At 40.6% G+C, this 23,668-nt stretch overlaps 1 protein-coding gene across 3 annotated transcripts in view; it reads right to left on the minus strand.

The window, feature by feature from the left end:
- Nucleotides 1–19,875: 19,875 nt before the first annotated feature.
- The window catches only part of LOC308297710 (CD209 antigen-like protein C), a 20,304-nt gene continuing 16,511 nt past the window's right edge, over nucleotides 19,876–23,668 (minus strand). For 2 of the 3 annotated variants that reach the window (XM_080741265.1, XM_080741264.1), the window contains 3 exons: nucleotides 23,607–23,668; nucleotides 23,323–23,426; nucleotides 19,876–20,268 (listed from right to left, as the gene is read on the minus strand). The exon at nucleotides 23,607–23,668 is cut by the window's right edge and continues 72 nt beyond it. In XM_080741265.1, coding sequence (XP_080597391.1) covers nucleotides 20,100–20,268; nucleotides 23,323–23,426; nucleotides 23,607–23,668 — 335 coding nt within the window. In that variant the 3' untranslated portion in view covers nucleotides 19,876–20,099. The remainder of the gene's footprint in view (nucleotides 20,269–23,322; nucleotides 23,427–23,606) is intronic. The other variant, XM_080741263.1, reaches the window with a different exon arrangement.

Consider the following 23,668-nt stretch of genomic DNA (forward strand, 5'->3'; position numbering starts at 1 on the left):
CTGGTGAGAAATAGATGCATAACTTCTCTTGCACTCTTAAGAATACAACAGAACAAACTTTGTATTAATCTACATGAATACATTGTAGCAACACACCAGCTAACTGATACATGGTGAAAATGATGGTTTCAGCACACAACTCTTTCACACACCCAGTAGTTAATGTTAGTACACGGTAAGTCGTTCCATCCTCTGTTAGCATGGTTAGCAGACCCATCATAAAACTCAACACAGTCTTCTCCTGCATTAGGGTATGTGTTCTCTTCAGGCTCACCAGGGACCCAGTACCTGTAGAAGTAGGAACATATAATTATTACAATACTTTTACAAGGATGCTTTTTCACTCTAAATACTTTGTTTTTTAACCCTCTAAGGCACTGTTGTAATATTACAACGTTTGTATTTTATCCAAAAAAAGGTTTAAATCATTTTATTTTAGCTCCCCCTACCACCTAAACATCACCATTGGATTCTATTGTTTAGTATTACAATGCCATTGGCCACAATATTTGCATATAAATACCCCCCACAGGGGCTGACATTCACACCAGCCACACCCGCTGACATTCCAGAGTTTTGACGAACAACATCTCACTTTTTCATGGAAGCTATTCCTCACAAAAACATAAGTAAAATGTCTGTACTATTTTTTTTGGTGATCATTAGAATGTCTAGAACATGTACATATGTTATTATTGTGAAAAATATCCCCCATATGTAAATTAGAGCATGATTTATGATTTATGGCTATAAAACCTTACAAAAACATTTTTTTGAAAAACACATTACATTTTCCTCTTATTACACTAATAGTGCCTCTGAAGGTTGCTTGGTGCCTCGGTGCCACGCCGTTTCCTCCATAGGCCGCCGCTATTATTTTGAAGGGCTGGAAGGGGGTTGTTTTAGTTTTTTTGGATTATCACTTGACGGCAACGATTACGTCATCTAGTCACATGACAGTGTGAGCCCAGAAGAGAACATGGCTGCGCCCAGCGTTTGTGTACAGTACTGGAGAGTGGAGACCATCCTTTGTATAAGAATGTCCCTTTTGGAGAAAATGAGGTCTCTTTATGGGCCTCTCAATGGATTTACTATGGAGGACGTTAACTTCGCGTGCACGCCCGACGTGCGTTGTAAACAAATCGCGGACATTACCGATGCGGGCGGGACCGGAGCGACGTACAGTAAGTAATAATATCTTTACTGTATATACAGTAAGATTGACAGTCCTCACCGTCAACGGCGCCATGGTATTAACCCTTTCAATGACGGTGAGCGCCGTCTACAGCAGCAGAACAGTTAGGACTCCTACAACACCATCTGATTTTTTTCAATTTTTTATTTCAAGTATTTCTATATTTGGGCCTTAGAGGGTTTTAATCATGACCTCATTTTATATTCAGTGATTTGCAAACCTTTTGTGTCCAAGAAACACCAGTATTCATAGCCGATCTACAAGCTCACAACACGTCGCATCTCAATGTGTTGTGAGCTTGTAGATCGGCTATTTTACAGATTAATATGAAATACTTAAATATTTATTTCAGGATTGAGAATTGAGTGCACACAAAGTACTGATATAGTAAATCAAATACAATAAATCATCATTATTTGTACATATTTTATGTTTTTTCTAATAATGTGTGGTTGCTACAAATCGTTCACCTGCATCTGATGACCAGTGTTGGGCATAATTACTCAGTAATAAAACTACATTATTAGCTACTTATTACTCCTTAGTAATTATATGACGTATTACTTGGTATGAAGAGTAACAGCATTATATTACATATTACTTATTACAGTGTGTTTTTCTTCATTCCATATCTTTGCTGTCAGTTGGAAACCCAGGTGTCCAAAACTGTTCATTTTTCATTATTATTTAAAATATTTTTTTAAATACCGTAGTGAAAATAAAACTGTTCCTTTTTCATGATTATTTTAAAAACTTTAAAATAGTGAAAATAACAGATCTACAAACTCACAACGTATCACAATGCGTTGTGAGCTTGTAGATCTGCTATTTTAACTACTTTTGTGAGACCCTCTTTTTTTGTATAATGAAGTAGGGAAATAATTTACAAATAAAAATATAAAAGGTTAAAATATGGAGATACAAGGTTTCTGCCACACATATAAGAATTAATGATCCTTACAGGAGGAGTAAAACAACTTTACAATGGACAACAATGTTTGTATCTTTGACTGAAATAAACTCAAAATAATGTCAATACTTCCACATGTTAAAGTATTTCTGTATGTGTGTTCTGTGTGGAGGTGGCTTGATTTTTGAGTCACACACGGACCAAACATAGGCTGTGTCATTGATTGATTGATTGATTGATTGAATAATGAACTAACAGGATTGTGTTTAGTACAGGTAGTAAAGTTAAAGGTTATGTTAAAATGATAACACATAAAGCCACAGGGGGCTTGTTTCCATTGTGGTCCATTGTACTCAATTCCCAGAAGGGTTAATCCAGCCCTGGTAATGCAAGGTTACTTGAATCAGTAATGTAATAATATTAATATTACACTACTGGTTACTGGGGAAAGTAATAATATTACAGTAATATATTTACTAAGTAAGGCTTTACTGTCCAACTCTGCTCATGACACATCAGTGTACCTCGACACACCCTTTGAGAAGCACTGTTCTAGATATTAGATGCACATTAACTGGATAGTGAAGTAGACTCAGATGTCTTAGTGACAGTGCAGTAGATTTGTAAACATTTAATACAATTAATTAGAATGAAGGTAAAAAGAAGATGATCAGTCTTACGTTGGTGTGGTCAGTGGTGTGCCGTCCACCCACTGGAACGATCCTTCTGTCTCTCTGTCGGTCAAACCCAGCCACACTCTCTTGTTGAAACTGGCAACAAGGTCCTGGGCAGAAAAGGTGCTGGTTACTGATGTACAAACTGTACTACAGGCGCACACACACACACACACACACACACACACACACACACCCACACACACACACACACACACACACACACACACACACACACACACACACACACACACACACACACACACACACACACACACACACACACACACACACACACATCACATACCTGTTTTTCTTTGCTCTTTATGACAATCAAGTCAGAGTTTCTGTCTGTACACCACTGCCTGCTGTCACCCCAGTTCTTCTTCTCAGTAGAGATGTAGTAACACAGGCCACCAGCAAATGTAAATCCATGTTGATCTAAAAATAGAATAATATTACACCATTACACCATACAGTCTTTTTTCTGTCTTATTTCATTTCCTCAGATCAATGATGAACATGATAAAACAATGAAGAAACACAGTGATGTCTCACTCACCACAGAGCCTCCTTTTCCGGCAACCTTGCTCTTCAGTCAGTACTTTAAGTCTGTCCTGGAGCTGGTCAATGGTCTGCTGCTGATCTGTATGGAAACAACATAACATGGGAGATCCACTAATTAAAATGACATAAAGTACAGCTACTGCATGAAGACAATTGTTATTGTTGAGAAAGTCCTCCATGCTGTCTAGTGGCAGCCTCTGATGGACAGTTCACTCATCATTGTCAATGACTGACAGGTGTCTGTCATCACCAATTGACTCATTGACCAATGACAGTACAGGTGTGTCTCTATAAATCCTTCACTGTCACTGAGTCATGCCTTCCTGAAAGAAAGAGTTAAAATTATGCTTTTATGTTTTATGTTTTTACACACTGACCCAGCAGTTCATTCAGTATACCTGGTTTAACCTGAATGAGTCCCTCATCCTCCTCCTACACCCAGCTGTTCTAGTCCCTCCTCCTACAAGACCACCCAGCTCCTCCTCATCCTCATGAAAGGACTCATGTCTCTTCCCAGTTGTTTACTAAAGCAAGTAGCCACTAGAGGTCGCAGTTTACCTTGTATTTTGTAATGGCTGAGGGGCATGCATGGGAGGCACAATGCCTCAGTAGAGCGCCACAGACATTCAAAAAGAATTGCTCTCAATGCCACTCCTTAAAGGGGAGAACCACCCATTTTCAATATTAATATAGCTTTGAGTTGTTATGTGGAAATAAGAAAAAAGTGACTTTGAGAGCTGTTTGACCGTACAATGTAAGTCAAGAAACATTTTGAATGATCAGTGACCATTGACTGGACCGCTACACGATAGGCTATTCTGTGTAGAGCTCCAGCCTATATGGTCAGCTCACCTCCCACATTCTCAAAATTCCCCGCGGACATTCATGGGATATTGTTAGTTTTATTGGGAGCTAATAGGCCAATACAATACATAATAATGAAATTGCTAAAACGATAGAAAGCAGTAAATGGAAAAAGAATAATAAATAAATTACACTCATCTTTTCTTTGCTCTAAGTACTATCTAAAACATGAACCCTTGTTAAAAAACAAAGTTGTCCTTTAACTCTGTTACTGAACACTTGTCTCGTGTAGCCAGACAACTATTCCACAATCTCTGAATGCTATATAGAGTCTGGAACAGCAGCTCCCGAACGGCGAGTATCGAAAACGGGCATTAACGTTCAAAATATATATATTTTAAAATGTCATTTCTGCTAAGCAGCAAGCTAAACATGCTTATATGATTTTTATTTATATAATGATAAATATGTGTGATGTGAGACTGAAACGGACGTGACGTGGGGGGCTTCACTTCCGCTTCATCTCGCACTCACCGTTTCTATTTCCGTCTGCCAGACTGTATGCTGGGAGCATTTGACCAAATCGCGGAGGCAACAGTCTGGCCACGCGAGACTACTGAACACTCTACTGTATATAGCAATGATTATACTTTCACCATATTCTATCACTGGTACTGGAGAGTCCTCATAGTTACTGGGGGGGCTGCCAAATAAGTGTGATGGGAAAATAGCAGATATACAAACTCACAACGCATAACACTGCAACACTTTGTGAGCTTGTAGATGGCTATTTTCTGCAAAGACGTTTGGTGTAGAGGGAAAAAGAGCAGACAAAGAGAGTGAAAAGTGAAGTATTGACAGGTTAAATGTCTGATAAATACACATTGGCATGAATCCAGCTAGTGTTGTCCAACAAGTCTTTAAAGTTATCTACGAAATGTATGAACAAGTTTAATCTGCAACACAAAATACAATATGTAGTGGGGGTCTCTGCTTCATCTCTCTCTCTGCTAAGGGGTCCTTGACTTGAAACACCTTGAAGACCCCTGCTCTATATAGCAATAATTACTATCATAATATAAAGCTATTTAACACTGTAACTGAACACTCTATAGCAGTAATTACTATCATAATATAGAGCTATTTAACACTGTAACTGAACACTCTATATTAGTAATTACTATCATAATATAGAGCTATTTAACACTGTTACTGAACAAACACTCTATAGCAATAATTACTATCATAATATAGAGCTATTTTACACTGTAACTGAAAACTCTGTAGTAGTAATTACTATCATAATATAGAGCTATTTAACACTGTTACTGAACACTCTATAGCAATGATTACTATCATAATATAGAGCTATTTAACACTGTTACTGAACAAACACTCTATAGCAATGATTACTATCATAATATAGAGCTATTTAACACTGTAACTGAACACTCTATATTAGTAATTACTATCATAATATAGAGCTATTTAACACTGTAACTGAACAAACACTCTATAGCAATAATTACTATCATAATATAGAGCTATTTTACACTATTACTGAACACTCTATAGCAATAATTACTATCATAATATAGAGCTATTTAACACTGTTACTGAACAAACACTCTATAGCAATAATTACTATCATAATATAGAGCTATTTAACACTGTAACTGAACACTCTATAGTAGTAATTACTATCATAATATAGAGCTATTTAACACTGTAACTGAACACTCTATAGCAATAATTACTATCATAATATAGAGCTATTTTACACTGTAACTGAACACTCTATAGTAGTAATTACTATCAGAATATAGAGCTATTTAACACTGTAACTGAACAAACACTCTATAACAATAATTACTATCATAATATAGAGCTATTTTACACTATTACTGAACACTATAGCAACGATTACTATAATAATCATAATATAGAGCTTTAAACTTTTTATACAAACCTTTTAGCTTTAACAAAATAGTATATGTTACCTTTAAATATAGATACTGATTAAAATGAACTTAGATTAGTGCTTTCAAATGTATTATACTTTCTATGTGTATCTGAGAAATATCCTTGACAGCATCAATTCAGACTTTTTAGACTTTAGTTTTTCTTGCTTTGTTTTATATTCATATACCAGCTTTGTTCCTCTGAAGTTCCACCAGCTTCTGGAGCTCCTCCATCTTGGCTTCAGTCGCAAACATTCTGGAAGCTGTATCTGAAAATATATGTGAAATTCAGAGGTGGAAAAATACTCTGATGTTTTACTTAATTACTTCATCCGTTCTCAACCTATCTTTATATAATAGGTCTTCATAATGCACATGATAAAATGGTAAAGTCTACTCACTGTGTGTCTTAGAGGAGGGCTGTGGACAGTTCAGGAACCCACCTACCAGTGATGTCATCATAAGTCATATCATCACTTTCCAGGAATAGAAAGCCTGCAGTTTCTATTAGCTTGGATTCTCCATTGATGATGTCACTGGTAGACAGGTTTCTGAACTGTCCACAGCCCTCCTCTGAGACACAGTCCAAGTAGACAAAAATGGAACAATAGTATCATGAGCATTAGTGAGGATCAGTTATATTATGATAGGTTGAAAATGGGACGTCCTTAAGTCAAAGTATTAATACAGCAAAGTATAATACTCTGTTACAAGTTAAAGTCTGGTATTCATATTTTACAAAAGTACCAAAAGTAGGAAATACTAATTGTTTCACAAGTTTTCAATTGTATGAAATGTATATAAAATAATAATAATAATAACTTGCTGTGAACAACTGTGAGCATGTAGATCTGCTATTGTCAAATCCAAAATATGTATACAGGATTGAAGTGGTTAATGGTTAATGTTTACTAATAATAATCAAAATCTACAAAGCATGCAGCTAGTAACTCACAGTGTTTAGCTCACAGTGTGTGCGTGTGCGTGTGTGCGTGTGCGTGTGCGTGCGTGCGTGTGTGTGTGTAAACGTACCTTGACTTTCTTTCTTCAACTCCAACACCTGGTTTTCACTGGCAGTTAATCTGCTCTGCAGGTCTCCATCCTTCTCTTCAGAAGCACTCAATTTGGAAGCCATTTCTGAAGACAGATCAATCAATAAATCAATCAATACATGCATACTGTATAGACTGTTTTCCTGAGCGTTCCCCTGTAGAGGGCGCCACCGCTATTGCTGTGGTGTAAACAGTTTTCTAAAGTAACCAATAGCCTACATTTACTAATGTACTACTTATACAATTTTGAGTATTTGTACTTTACTTGAGTATTTCCCATTTTCAATAATTTGACTTCTACTCCACCACTGGCTGCTGTTTACACCGTGGCAATGACAGTGGCACTCTGTACAGGGGTGGAAAAGGGTCTACATATCGTATCTTTCTAGTATGAAACGGTGTAAAGTGCCTCTGGTAAGAGAGGGCGAGACCATGTTACTGGGGTTCAGAAGAAAGCCTTAAAATGGACACATCATGCTACAGGGTTTGGGGTATCGTCACATTGTGAGAACTGGGGTCTCCCTGCGCTGGGTACGACCTGACTGGACGCTGTAGCACTTTCTGAGGACATTATTGCCAACTGTTTGAGAGAGGACTGCAGATGAATGACCAATAAGCCAAGATCTGATAAAAGGCATTGGCAAAATTCTGTTCAGTATCTGTGATAATTGGCAGTGGCCATATGTGGGGTACCCATGATCTGTATCATGAAATATTGCTGTTGAGATTCTCAAGTTTGTGCATCTAACATTGTTTGTGTTCAAGAATTTCTTGTTAAATGTAAACACGAATGAACATGTTAAAACTTCTATGTGTTTATCAGATTGAATCCAAAGTTCATAAAATTGGTACACACTACACAGTATCTCTATAGTCATGTGATCAAGATGGCTCTATCAAGAGGCCTATTGATAGTTTGCAGGAGTGGCCGTTTTTAACAAAATGACGAAAATCATGAACACAGCGTCCGATTATGGTGAAACTTTGAACTTACATTTGCACTATGTTGAGGAACAAATGCCACCATAGCGCCACCAGGAGGCAGATGTTTTGTTATGTGATTCCAACAAATTCACGCCAATCAGTACACGTTATCGCTATAGTCAACTTTTTGAAAGCATTCATTTTCACAAACTAACCATGTCGCTAACCTGCATTTTGTTTGGCCAGTCCTTGCATCTTATGCTTGGTGACATTCAGCTTCTCCCGGATATCGTCCTCAAAGATATCCCTCCACTCGTCTTGCAGTATCTCGTTAATTTTGTTTGTGGCGGCGATCATTCTGAACTCCAAGCGTGTCAGCCTATTTTCCATGGTGGGGACCCCCTCTCTCTCTCCCTGAGTCCCAGACTCAGACAAACACAACAGGAGGACCAGCAACGCTCCACACTTCTGCATGATGACACCCAGACACTGTAGGTAGACAGACAGACAGACAGACAGACAGACAGACAGACAGACAGACAGACAGACAGACAGAGATAGACGGGCATACATTAACAAAGAGAAGAAACTCAACTCTGTGTAGCAGGCCTGGAATTTCACACACACACACACACACACACACACACACACACACACACACACACACACACACACACACACACACACACACACACACACACACACATCTGGTGCAAAAGCTGTAATTGTTACTTGTGAAGATAGTGTAGGCCTAATGGTTCTCTGTTTAGCCTTCCAAAACACATCCCTTGCCCTAACTACCGTATCGAAAGCATGGTATACACAAAACCACACACGATGTGTGGACATACACAAGCTAAGCCTTGCTCGGTAGAAAACATCTGTGAGTCCGGTGAGTGTGCTGTCATGCATTTACAGGACGTGACTCTGCGACTGCGAGTGCCTTTGCTGGTCGTACAAAACTGAATGCATTGATTGAGAGGTTAAAGGATCTGTTTTTTCTATTGATTAGTCATGCCATGGAGACTTGAGTTCAATAATACTTTTAGTTTTTTTGTCGCATTCCCAATACGATGATTTGATTACAATAAATGTACCCCCATTGATTGGGGAACCAGACACCCATCCGGAATCATTAAAGGACGACTTTGTTTTTTACAACAAGGGGTCATATTTTAGATTGTAATTAGAGAAAAAGAAAAAGTGAGTGTTAAAATGTTTTCATTTACTTCGTTCTATCGTTTTAGCACATTTAGCGTGCTAAAATGAGGGGCATGCATACGCATGGGGGCATGTGTACAAGTGGCTAAATATGTCTTTTTAGACACAATAAGCTTGCAATTTCTTTATTGCTATTTACAGTAACCCCAGAAGTCACATCTGCCCATTAAAGATTGCGGTGCATCTTGGGAATGGTCTTATTCTATTTAAAAAAAACAAAAACATATTTAGCCACTTGTATGCATGCCCCCAGCCACTGAAATCAAATTAATTAAAATCTCTAAAACGATAGAAAGGAGTAAATGAAAACATTTTAACTATCATCTTTTACATTCTTTAATTACTATCTAGAAAATATTGTTCCTTCGAAACAATTGTGGGCTCGCTTCAAGCCAGAAAACAATGGCTATAAAAGTACAAAATGTCAAGATCGCAGGCAGTGCTCTCTTTGAATTTACTGACGCAATTGGACGCTGCATGCATGATTAGAGGCATTTTGTTCCAAAATTGTGTTATGCAAAAGTCGACCCGCTGGTGGCGCTATAACAGGCCAATGTGAGAAGGGTGGCATCTGTTCCTTGACCTCGTGGAAATGTGCTTGCAAGATTTCACGGACATCGCAGGCTGTGTTCATGATTTGAGGTGTTTTTGGCCACTTTATCGGTGCTTGCAGCTATATTTATTATTATTATTATGTTATTATTTTTTTGTGTGCACTTTTAGATAAAGGTCCTTAGATTGTGTGTAGAATGTTTCATGCAAATGAACCGATCGCAACTCCGCCCCCCTCCGCCTAGACCTCCGACCAGAATCACAGCCGCCTCTAAAGGAACCATTCACTTGAATGGACATCCAGCAGATTTTTACACATTAAATATTAATTCCGTTTTGGACCCAGAGCTTCGAAATCTCTTCCAATCCATCAACAAGGCCTGGATCTGCATTGGAAAAATATTTAGACCTTTAAACTTTTAAAACAATACGACATAGGAATATATAAGGTCGCAGAGGAGGAATAAGCAACATGTCCATGGTTGCTGGACCACAGAAAGCCGTTTCAAACCAATTTAAATATGAATGGACTGTATTGGCCTAAACGACAATAACCCATGACTACAAACACCTTATTTGTTATGTTAAATAGCAACTGATATGTAATGTACGTCTGTGAATGTCTGAATGAACAGGGGTAGCGACGCAAAGTGTTGTATTTCAACTCTGCTTTCGACTGCAGGCTGTGGGTAGGGGCGTCACAAGGGGGGGAAAAGTGGGACTGACTTACCAGGGCCCAAGGTGGAAGGGCCTTAATTATTTTAGACTTTATCGATTGAAAAATAGCAGATATACAAGCTCATAGCGTGGCACTGAGTGCCGCGCTGCGAGCTTGTAGATTTGCTATTTTTGAAATCCCACGATGAAGAACATTCATGTGGGCCCACAGCGAATCCTTGTACCCAGGGCCCAGAATTTGGTGGGACACCCTTTCCTCTCCCTCTGCGTCTCGGCAGCTAAACTTGTCAGGAATCGCGAACATTTCACGCCAGAGATATCAAATAAGATTTATAAGCAATCGGCATGATAAGAAACAGGTAGCCTACATTTGAAGCAGTTTATTCTGGTTGGTTGTTTGTGTAATGGAGAGTAATAGCTTCTAAACAAATCAGTGAAAAGTGAAAACGACTCTGTATAGGTCCAGCAGACAGGCGATTTCCTTATTCTGCTGTTGCGTCCTTATATATTCCTTTGTCGTATTGTTTTAAAAGTTTAAAGGTCTACATATTTTTCCAATGCATATCCAGGCCTTTGTTGACGGATTGGACGAGATTTCGAAGCTCTGGGTCCAAAACGGAATTAATATTTAATGTGTAAAATCCGCTGTATATCCATTCAAGTGAATGGTGTGGCTGTGATTCTGGTCGGAGGTCTCGGCGGAGAGGTGGGGGCGGAGCTCCCGGTACTCATCCATTGCAAAAAAAAAATCCCAGAATAAAAACGGGTTTAAGCGTTTCACAAACTGCCCAAAATGATATAGCGCCCCCCCTTTGGCCAATTGGGGTAAGATTGGTTTTAGTGATATTTGGACTACATCTTTGCCAAATGCCATGAACATGTTACTTTGCATGTATGATTTAGAGGCAGAAGAATAATTTGCATTAAACTGCAATATTCATTGAATTATTAAAAAAGCATGTTTCAATTTAAAAAAATCCGATCTGACAGATCTTTAGATATTGGTCCAAGGTTCATGTAAAAAAGGTTTTGTGCACGTGACGCGAAAATTCCAGAATAAAAGCGGGTTTAAGCGTTTTACAAACTGCTCAAAATGGCGGAAAATCTAAGGGCGGAGCTTACTTAACAAAGACACAGATGTCTTCCGCTTGAGTCAAAGCACGCGTGTAAGCAAGTTGCATGTCTTCAAACGAAACGAGTCATGACTTATGCCCATTTGAAGTTTGAATTTTCAAATGCTTCGTATAGCGCCCCCCTTTGGCCAATTGGAATAAGATTGGTTTCAGTGATATTTAGACTAACCCTCTACATCTTTGCCAAATGCCTTGAACGTGTAACTTTGCATACATGATTTAGAGGCAAAAGAATAATTTGCATAAAACTGCAATATTGAGTGAATTATTAAAAAAAATATGTTTCACTTTAAAAAAAATCTGGTTGATCAGTTTGACCGTATTGGTCCAAAGTTCATGTGAAAAAGGTTTTGTGCGCATAACACAAAAATCCCAGTAGGAGATAGATTTTTACAGTTTTTCATACAATTCAAAATGGTGGGAGATCTAAAGGTCAGAGGTCAAAAGTCAGAATGTCAAAGTTGTTCGGCATGAGGAGTCATTATTGTGTCATTATGTCATTATGTCATTTTTTGCCAATATCTTACGTGTGCTCGCCTTTCAGGCGAGCCCACAAATATGAACCCTTGTTGTAAAAAAAAAACAAAGTTGTCCTTTAACTCTTCCAGTGCCAGAAGCAAAAATGGCTCCAAGGTCCATATGCCGAGATTCTGTATGTTTTTATTTACTGTTTCATGAAAAAAAAAATGTTGGGGGGGCCCACTGATCGATCACAGAAACAGGCACAGATGTTGTGATTCAGTGGCAAAAAGATTTGTGTCAATCGGACAAATGGTTCCAGAGATAGAGCTGAATCAATAAAAAGGACCCCTAAGCTGAGAGAGAGATAAAGCAGGGACCCTCGCCAAATGTTTGTCTTAGGAATGCGACAAAAAACTAAAAATATTATTGAACTCAAGTCTCCATGGCGCGAGTAATCAATAGAAACGTTTTCATTTTGGAGGTGAACTACTCCTTTAATGTTGAAAAACATTGAATGTTCAGGAGACATTGCAACAACTTGGCCAGACTGTGGATGTTTCAACAGAGCTCTTTGACCGACTGCAGCAGTTTACTGGCAGAAATTCTGAAAATAGCCGATCGACATGGACTGTGTTAAACAAAATGTAATTCCTCAACTCTTAGTGCTCGTCAGGGTGCGGGGTCCCCAGTTAGAATATGATTATTTTGGGGGTCCCTAGTTAAAATATGATTATTTTGGGGGTCCCCAGTTAAAATATGATTATTTTGGGGGTCCCCAGTTAAAATATGATTATGTTGGGGGTCGTGGCCTGAAAAGGTTGAGAACCACTGATGTAGTTAAAATATAAAGGAGGCGTTGCCGTTTAAAGTGACCGTACAGTACATGCAGTACACATACATCGCATTATCTCCAAGAACTTCATAGAAAGACCATCATATGTTTATCAACAACTACTACCAATAATAGAAAATGATCAATAGTGGATCGATAAGGAAGGATTGATATGGAAGGATTGATATGGGTATGGACATGGATAAATAATAGTTCTCCTCAACACTCTTAGGGTCCCCAGATGTACTGAGTCAGCACTGCTTCTAACGAGACCCAGTCTTAAACTGTAAACAATTGAAGCTTCATTTCAACTCAGAGAAAAACACCAGTCTTACCTTCATGGTTCTGGAGAAAGAGAAAAACAGCAGTCTTACCTGGTTCTGGTTCTGGAGGAAGAGAAGCAAAGAAACCAGGAGAAAACAAGGACGCAGTTAAAGTCAGACAAAGTTCCACCAAACGCCCAAACTCTCACTGAGAGAGAGAGAGAGAGAGAGAGAGAGAGAGAAAGAGAGAGAGGGGGGGGGGTCGAGGGAGAGAGAGGGATCAAGCGAGGGAGGGGAGAGAGAGGTAGAGAGAGAGAGAGAGAGAGGGATCGAGGGAGAGAGAAAGAGAGAGAGGGGGGGGGGATCGAGGGAGAGAGAGGGATCAAGCGAGAGAGGGGAGAGAGAGAGAGATTTGGCAACACCCTAGCATTTCTGAGCATTTAGGGAAAAAAAGTAAGTCTAGCATTTCTGAGCATTTAGTCACAAAAATCCCAGTAGGAGATAGATTTTTACAGTTTTTCATACAATTCAAAATGGTGGGAGATCTAGAGGTCAGAGGTCAAAAGTCAGAGTGTCAAAGTTGTTCGGCATGAGGAGTCATTATTGTGTCTTTATTGTGTCATTATGTCATTATGTAATTTTTTGTGGGCTCGCCCACAATAATGTCAATATCTTACGTGTGCTCGCCTTTCAGGCGAGCCCACAAATATGAACCCTTGTTGTTAAAAAAAACAAAACAAAGTTGTCCTTTAACTCCATATAGATATGGCAACACCCTAGCATTTCTGAGCATTTAGGGAAAAAAAGTAAGTCTAGCATTTCTGAGCATTTAGGGGAAAAAAGTAAGTCTCTAGCCCATTCCTGTCAAGAGTTGTGATTTTTTTAAGAATTAACCAACTGCTCACTGGAGTCTAGGGTTCACACAGAGACCAGCTGGCGACAATTGAGTTGATTGATTGGAATGTTAAGTGATGAGCTCTCTCTCTCTTTCTTGTCTCTCTCTCTGGTTGTCTGGCAGTGAATATACCTGTACATACCTGCAATATCCGAACTGTACTCAAAGAAAATTAATGATGTTAAGAAAATAACTTATTTTTTCTAAATGTTGAAAAATAATAATTAAAAAGGGGTTTAAAATGTAAAAATATTTTTTAAAGTACTAGAAGCTAGTCGGCGCCCTGGCCAACTTGGAAACAATGTAAATAGGGAATGAATGCCCCGCCCTTTAATGCAAACCCCATTATACCTGTTGTCATAGGATCTGTTTTGACCATCTGTTTGCGTGTGTCCATTTATGCCCATATATGGAGATATCTGTCTGTTTACGTCCATTTTATGCCCATATATGAAGATTGGTGGCCGAGCGCCTAGTCGGTGCCCTGGCCAACAAGGGAACAATGTAAATAGGGAATGAATGCCCCACCCTTTAATGCAAACCCCATTATAACTGTTGTCATAGGACCCGTTTTGATCATCTGTTTGCCTGGGTCCATTTATGCTCATGTATGGATATATCATGCCCATATACAGTATGGAGATATCTGTATGTCTGCGTCCATTTTATGCCCATATTTGGAGATCTCTGTATCTGTCTGTCTGTGTCCCTTTTATGCCCATATGGAGATCTCTTCCCTTCGGTTAGCCAATCGTCTAGTCGGGAACCGGCCTACTCGGGAACGATGTAAATAGGGAATCGATGCCCCACCCTTTAATGCAAACCCCATTTATCTGTTTGTCTGCGTCCATTTTATGCCCATATATGGATATCTCTGTATCTGTCTGTCTTCATCTTGAGCAGTATACGCAGCCTGTTTGCTTAGCCACCCGTGAGGAATGATGCCCCTCCGGTTGTTAGGCAATACCCATCATACCCGTGGTTCGGTTACGTCATACTGATGACATTCAATACGTAACCATGGCATTTTTTGTTGACTCATGTGGCGTACGTGATGTCAGAGCCTTTTATGAAGTGATGTCACAATGAGTCAGTGCTTGCGCCGATTTCCTCCGGAACAGCCTGATGTCAACAATCAGCTCCGCATAAGGAGATTCCGAACGTTTTGCGCCGGTTCGGGAAAACCGTGCATCGAGAGGGGTTGTGTTTGACTTTTGCACACAAAACATTCCCTCCTCCCCCTCCCCTCAATGACATGCACCAAACAGGTCATTGTCTTTGATGTTTCATTGATTAGAGAGAATCACTAACGAGCTATCGACACTTGTAGTTGCAGCTCTTTTGAAGTTCAAAGGAGGCAATTAAGAACTCTGGTGAGCCACCCCTCCCTCCACAGTTTCTGTTGATTTTCAAAAGTAAGACACACCTCTCCTCCGTATTGCATTGATTTCATTGGTCGGTTTCAGTCGGTTTCGGTAGAAAGAGACGCGTCATATGACAAAACCAGACCAAGAGAAGCAGTTCACTCAGAGAGTGGACGGGTCTATTGGCTGGAGCCAGGCTACCTTATCCCACCACAGCTGAGTCTGTCACCCATCATGGAACCCATGAGAGAGGCCACAGGGCTGCAGCACTTCTCCAGGTATGAAGACAAGTAACGATTATATATTTTCATGGTGGAATGTTGATTTAGCCAACCTTAATAAAAAACCTTTATGCAAAAACAGTTAACAGTTAAATTGATATGTTATAATGCAGGGGTTACTGTTTGTAGTTTTTTTTTTTTCCCAGACTGCTCCCTAACAAAGAAATTCACCATCTGTCTATTACTGTAATCTGGGAAAAGAAATGTATTGACATGAAATGCATTTAATTCAATTATTGACACTCTCTCACTTTTCCACAGCCTTTTTTCTTACTTTTTATTATTTTTTTCTCCCTGTAATTATTTCACTGCAGCGTCCAGTCCATCATTGGAGAAGGCATGGTAGGTTTTAGTAACTATTTTATTTACTGTAATTTACAAGTATGTAACTCTTGGAACCAAATGGACCCTTAGAGGTCTGTAACTCAGACTGACTGTGTACAAATGGAACCTAATGGACCCCTTACATGTCTGTAACTCTGACAGTATACACATGGAACCAAATGGCGCTGGAGTGACGCCGTTATCACGCTTGGCGTAGCGCTTGGCGTACGCTGATCAAGGACGTGATGTCAGCGCAGCGTAACACGCCTAGCGAACGACACGCTAATGGCCATCGCGAGGCCGCGTGGCGACGTCCTCACGTCAGAGATTTTGCAGATTTTGCTAGCTGGGAAGTAGCCTCGGAAACCCAGGCTTCATTAGGCGCTCAGAAGAAAATGAAGCCTGGGCGTTCCCATTAGAATCACTGTTGGAGGAAGTGTAGATTTTCCCTAACCAATCAGAGTGCAGAGGGGCGTTGCACGGAATGTGTTGACGTCATGACGCAGCTGCGTTCGTTGAGCAAGGGGGAGGAGGAGGAGGAGCAGAGGGGGGGTGGGGGGAGGAGAACACATGCTATTGGCTTGAGACTTGCGGTGAGACTCGCCGCGCCCGCCCATTTGCCCACACGAACTGCTCCGAGTTAGACTAGTGTGGCTGGGAAGTAACACTTTCCTTTGCAGTGGTGACAGTAATTTAGTACTATATTTACTTTATAATATATTTACTTTACTGGAGTTAATAGATCTTTCTTAGTATTACACAATATGCATTAACTAATAATCATCCCTTTGGCTGTTTGAACATTTTCAATCTACATGCTCACAACACGTTGCAAAGCGTTGTATTTAAAACATGTTTTTGATACATTTTGAACACTTATGAAATGGGACATTCTACATAATGAGGACTTTAACATGTGGAAGAACCTTTTGGATATGCTATTGTGCTATTGCACAATTTCAGATTGCAGGAACGCCCAAGCCGAGAGCCAAGGCATTGACGTGTGTGTGTGTGTGTGTGTGTGTGTGTGTGTGTGTGTGTGCGTGTGCGTGTGCGTGTGTGTGTGTGTGTGCGCGTGTGTGTGTGTGTGTGTGTGTGTGTGTGTGTGTGTGTTGTGTGTGTGTGTGTGTGTGTGTGTGTGTGTGTGTGTGTGTGTGTGTGTGTGTGTGTGTGTGTGTGTGTGTGTGCTGAACATCTGGGAGGAGAACAGTTTATATCTTGTTGCTGTCAACATGTTTCAACATGCTGACACACACACACACACACACACACACACACACACACACACACACACACACACACACACACACACACACACACACACACACACACACACACACACACACACACACACACACACACCCCATGGCCTTTAATGGCAAGAAAAAGGACAAATAACTCTCTTTACCAAGCAATTAGACTTTTGATCTCTCTAAAGTTACAGGTAAACTGTCCGAGAACCTGACGTTTGAATAAACCCTCTAGTCTAAACTCTGTTTCATCAATTACATTCTCACCCCTAAAGCGTCATACAACCGACGCGTTGTGAAGTACTGTACTGCATCGGACGATAGACGCTTTGGTATTGCCTACTGTTTCAAGGGTTGGACGCATTGGGTGGTCTAAGAAGAAAGAGAAAAAAAAGTAGTTCCCGAAGCAGGATTCAATACCGCTCTGAAGGGCTTACTGGTTTACCAGCCACCCGTCGCTACCGCTCACGCCACTATAAACGACGGAGTCATGCCGTCTCAGGCGCCAATGAACCCCGAGAGACGCCGCCGAGGGAGCGGTAGCGACCGAGTCGCCGCGGCGAACGGTGTGAACGGCGCATGAGCCGACTCAGCGGCGTTACCGAATTATGTGCCGTTATGGACAGAATAGTACATTTTGACCAGGGGACTGCTTCCGCGTCCGAATACGGCTCAAAGAAGGGACTACGTTATCATCCACGTTGTCAAAGATAAAAGCACAAAAAAAAGGGAATTTCCCAGTCGTCTGGTTAGCTCAGTCGATAGAGCATGATGATGCTAATCCAGAGACCTGGGTTCGATTCCCTGTGACGGCTGTGATCGTAAAATATTCCAGTTAACATATGTCGGTGCATGCGTACTAAGACTGTCCGTTCTCGTCCTAAAACTCTCCGTAGACGCAGTAGACATTCCAAAGTGTCGCACGGGTGAAGCAGAAGGCGAGTTGGGAACGCGTCGGGAGGGTGAAGCCTAGGGGGTGAGAACGGGTTGGTTTCATCTGCTAGTGAAACATTCAACCTCCACAAAGTGGTGCTAAAGTACTTCTATCATTTCCATGTTACCATGATAAGAGAGAGTAATTCTGTATTCTTCTGTAGAGTTAAAAATGATAATAATTCAATGTGAGAATAGTATTTATGTATAATCTGCAATATACGACCTATATTTTATAAACATTGATATAAACTGTCTTGCATGATTATAAACATACTGTATGAGAGCATTGTTTCATTAATGTATTCATAATGAATATAGACATAATAATGATGATGATGATGATGATGATAGTAATTCCGTATATCACATTTAATACAAAACATGTAGATAGTGCTTTACACTAAAAATATTACAAGGAAAAAAGGATTTAGAGGAGAATCTTCACCCAAAAATTTGAATAGCATTTGATTCATTGATTATACTTTATTAACAGTTTGTAAATAGTAAAGTGGTAGGAGGAACGACTCTAAAAGCACTCATTGTAGATCTACAACCTCACAACACATCGTGATGAGCTTGTAGATCTGCTATTTTCTAACAGCCAAAGTATAACATAGACCTGGTTATGTAAAGCACATAATCATCAATCAATCAATAAGAAAGTTAAATGGCAAATAAAATGTAAATTAATTCAATGGAGATTAAAACTGGTGAGAAATAGATGCATAACTTCTGTATTAATCTTTGTATTAATCTACATGAATACATTGTAGCAACACACCAGCTAACTGATAGATGGTGAACATGGACGCGAAGAGAATGTTAAAGAGGCAGGGGCTGACATTTCGCCTTTTGATGAAAATATCAAAACATAGCAGACCTCCAAGCTCACGCAACACATTGTGAGCTTAGGAGGTCGGCTATTTTCGGTGCTTGATACCACACTGAACTAAGCGTAATCAATTTCAACTTCAAAAATGGCATTCATGGTCTGGAGAGGGCACTTTTTGAGGCAAAGAGGGCACTTTTTTTTACAGACGAATAAAAAGAGCAGGGGCTCAAGCCCCCTTTGTGTGCACATGCCTGGTGAACATGATTGTTTCAGGGGGACTGCCCCATAGGTCGAACTCCCGTTGGGTCGAACAGCGTCGTCAGGTTAGATAATCACCCGCGTCACGGTTACTGAGGTTAGGGTTAGGGTTAGAGTTAGGCATAGTTTTACTGAGGTTAGGATTAGGGTTTGGGTTAGACCAGGGGTCAGCAACCCATGGCTCTAGAGCCGCATGTGGCTCTTTAGCGCCGCCCTAGTGGCTGCCTGGAGCTTTTTCTAAAATGTATGAAAATGGAAAAAGATGGGCGGAAAATTTAAATTTTTTGTTTTAACGATTTTTTTATCGTCACTGTCGGGCAGAAACCTTGTATCTCCAAGTTTCAAATTTGTATGTTTTTTTTGTTTGTTTTTTCGCAAAGTAAAGCCCTGCTTCATCATACAAGACTGACACACAAAACTAGTGAAAACAGCAGATCTACAAGCACACAACGCCTCACGGTGCGAGGCGTTGTGTGCTTGTAGATCGGCTGTTTTCACTAGTTTAGTTCATTAAATACAAAACAAAGTTTTGGACATACAAGGTTTCCACCCGACAACGCTGATATATAAGGCTTTTATAATTTTTTGCGGCTCCAGACAGATTTGTTTTGGGGGTTTTTTTTGGTCCAATATGGCTCTTTCAACATTTTGGGTTGCCGACCCCTGGGTTAGAGTTTGGAGGTCGATCCAAAGGGTGTTCGATCAATGGACCTAATGACATGTTACCGGCTTCAGCACAGCACCCTCTCACACATCCAGTATCTAGAGTTGGTGCAGGTGACATCGTTCCATCCTTTGTGGGTGGAGGCAGAGGAAAAGCCATCGTAATACTCAACACAGTCTGACACTGCATTGGTGTACTGGAAGGTCTCATGGGCAGGCTCACTCGGTTGCCAGAACCTGTAGAAGTAAGGAACATATTATCATTATTACAATGCATTGGTGTAATGGAAGGTCTCATGGGCAGGCTCACTTGGTTGCCAGAACCTGTAGAAGTAAGGAACATATTATCATTATTACAATGCATTGGTGTACTGGAAGGTCTCATGGGCAGGCTCACTCGGTTGCCAGAACCTGTAGAAGTAAGGAACATATTATCATTATTACAATGCATTGGTGTACTGGAAGGTCTCATGGGCAGGCTCACTCGGTTGCCAGAACCTGTAGAAGTAAGGAACATATTATCATTATTACAATGCATTGGTGTACTGGAAGGTCTCATGGGCAGGCTCACTTGGTTGCCAGAACCTGTAGAAGTAAGGAACATATTATCATTATTACAATGCATTAGTGTACTGGAAGGTCTCATGGGCAGGCTCACTCGGTTGCCAGAACCTGTAGAAGTAAGGAACATATTATCCTTATTACAATAAGTTTACAAAGAATTACAGACTCACTCCCTATAGCTTCCGCCGTGGTAGGGGTGGATATTGGCAAGAATCTCGTGATCACGATACTTGGGTCACGATGCGATAGTATCACGACGTATTGTGAATATTTGCGATACGATACTATTGCGATACTATTGCGATATAGCATCTTTAAAAGCTGAAGGCGATGCTCTAATGTTGTTGTTTTCGTTGTTCGCAGCCATTTTCTCGAGACCTCACTCACTGAACCGTGGGAAGGGGAAGTAGCTACTATAGTACAGCGACATCTAGAGGCAGCGGAGTGTCAGGACCGGACTTCTACCATTGGTTCCTATGCATGGGATTGGGAACGTATTTTATTTTCCTCAAAGTATCGCGATACTACGGCCTGAAGTATCGATACAGTATTGGCAAATAAACTATCGCGATGTATTGCCATATCGATTATATTTCCCACGCCTACGCCGTGGCCTGAAGACTCACCTCTTCAGACTCCACCTATAAGCCCATAGCACTTACCGTGGCACTCGCCTACCCCCCAATGACCATATTGAAAGCTAGATAGCATTTTTTTTAAAGTTTTTATACAAATCTGTTTACTGATTAGGTGCTTGTACTCGGTCTACCTACGTTATTTTGTCTAGATTGATAGTTCGATGCATTTGATGTATTGATGTATTACCCTGCTTATAGTAATGATGTATTACTTTACCTTGCTTATTGTAAGTCGCTCTGGATTAAGAGTGTCTGCTAAATGCCTAAATTGTAAATTGTGAAGATGGCTTTTCACTCCAAATCGTTTGTTGCCAGACCCAGGGGGTCGGCCTACATAAGGCTTTGTCGGTCGGTCTGTCGGTCGGTCCCTCTTTTCCTCAGTGTGCCTGTCCCTTTTTTCCTCAGTGTGCCTGCTCATCTGCCCCTCCCTTCCCTTGCTGGGCTGATTGCCTTGAGTGCCGTCACCTGTACAGGACCAGCTGAGTTGAGTTGGCTGACGAGCTGCTAACACTATAAATTCCTCAGCCCATCTACAAGCTCACAAACATTTCCAGCTGCTCAGCCTATACAATCCTGTGTGTTCATGTGTTAGTTCAGTGCCATACTAGTGAAAACAGCCGATCTACAAGCTCACTACGCTTTGTTGCTGAGACTATAAAATCCTGTGTGTTCATGTGTTAGTTCAGTGCCATACTAGTTTTCATTGCGGGTCTGGCACGACCAGGTGACCTGGTCTAGTTTTATAATCATGACCTCGTTTTATATTCAGTGATTTGTGTCCAAGCAAGGCACAATTACGGTAGGCACACCGATCTACACGCTCACTACACCTCGAATCGCAATGTGATGCTGTGAGCTTGTAGATCGTCTATTTTTTGCAGATTGATATACAATATCAACATGTTTTATTTTCGGATTGAGAATTGAGTGCACAAAAAGTACAGCTTTAGTACCTAATGTAAAGATTATTAGTATATATTTTCTTGTTTCCTCTAATAATGTGTGGTTGATACAAAACCCCAAGTTTCACCTGGATCTCAGGTCCAGTGTTGGGCATAATAGAGGGTATGCGCATGCATAAAGTGAATGGCATATTGAGTGGCAAATCGAGTGGCAAAGTTAGTGGCAAAATGAGTTTAACGTCGTTCAACGTCGTTCAACGGCGTTCAATGCGATCAGTATAGGACTTTTCTGTTTGGATGTTTGTGCTGTCAAGGCCAGAAAGTATTTTTTTCCCACTCTGTAGGAGTTCCTGCATAACTTCCTGGTATGATGATGATGTCACGCGCATACCCTCTATTACTAAGGAATACATACCGGTACATACAGGTACTTATTCTCTTGAATGCTGCCTTCAGTTATGGCATGGAAAGAGCGGCATTTGCATTTCTTTTACCATAGTTAAAACTACATTCATGGTCTGGAGAGCTGGAGCAATTTTTACAGATGGATAAAAGAGCAGGGGCTCAAGCCCCCGTTGATGTCTATGTGTGCACTTGCCTGTTTATTGCTACTTATAAATAAATAACTTATTAGAAAACAGCAGACCTCCATGCTCACAACGTGTTGCTTTGCGACACGTTGTGAGCTTGGAGGTCGGCTATTTTCGGTACACTAAACACACACTAAACTAAGCATAATCAAGTGAATGGCGTAACGGCATGAATTTCCACACAGTGAGGGCAATTCTTTCAACATAAGATTTGAATTCAAGTTCAGGAGAGTTTGGACAAGGCAATTCTCTTGAATGCAGCCTTCAGTTATGGCATGGAAAGAGGGGCATTTGCATTTCTTTCACCATAATAAAAACTGCATTCATGGTCTTTTTACAGACGGATGTGTGCAAGTGCCTGCTTAGTACTACTTATAATGAAATAACTTATTAGAAAATAGCAGATGCCTGTTGCCTGAACAATGGAGCCAATGCTCCCCCTATCGGCCAGAGTCTGAACCACTGTTCTAGATATTAGATGCACATAGTGGATAGATAGTGAAGTAGACTCAGATGTCTTAGTGACAGTGCAGTAGATTTGTAAACATTTAATACCATTTATTAGAATGAAGGTAAAATGAAGATGGTCAGTCTTACGTTGGTGTGGTCAGTGGCGTGCCGTCCACCCACTGGAACGACCCTTCTCTCTCTCTGTCGGTCAAACCCAGCCACACTCTCTTGTTGAAACTGGCAACAAAGTCCTGGACAGAAAAGGTGATGGTTACTGATGTACAAACTGTACAACATATTTGAGTCTCCACACGCACACGCACACGCACGCACACACCACACACACACACACACACACACACACACACACCCACACACACACCCACACACACACACACACACACACACACACACACACACACACCATATACCTGCTTTTCTTTGCTCTTTATGATCATCAGGTCCGAGTTTCTGTCTCGACACCACTGCCTGC

The sequence above is a fragment of the Nannobrachium achirus genome, assembly GCF_963921795.1.
Source record: "Nannobrachium achirus genome assembly, chromosome: 14".
NCBI classification, from domain to species: Eukaryota; Metazoa; Chordata; class Actinopteri; order Myctophiformes; family Myctophidae; genus Nannobrachium; species Nannobrachium achirus.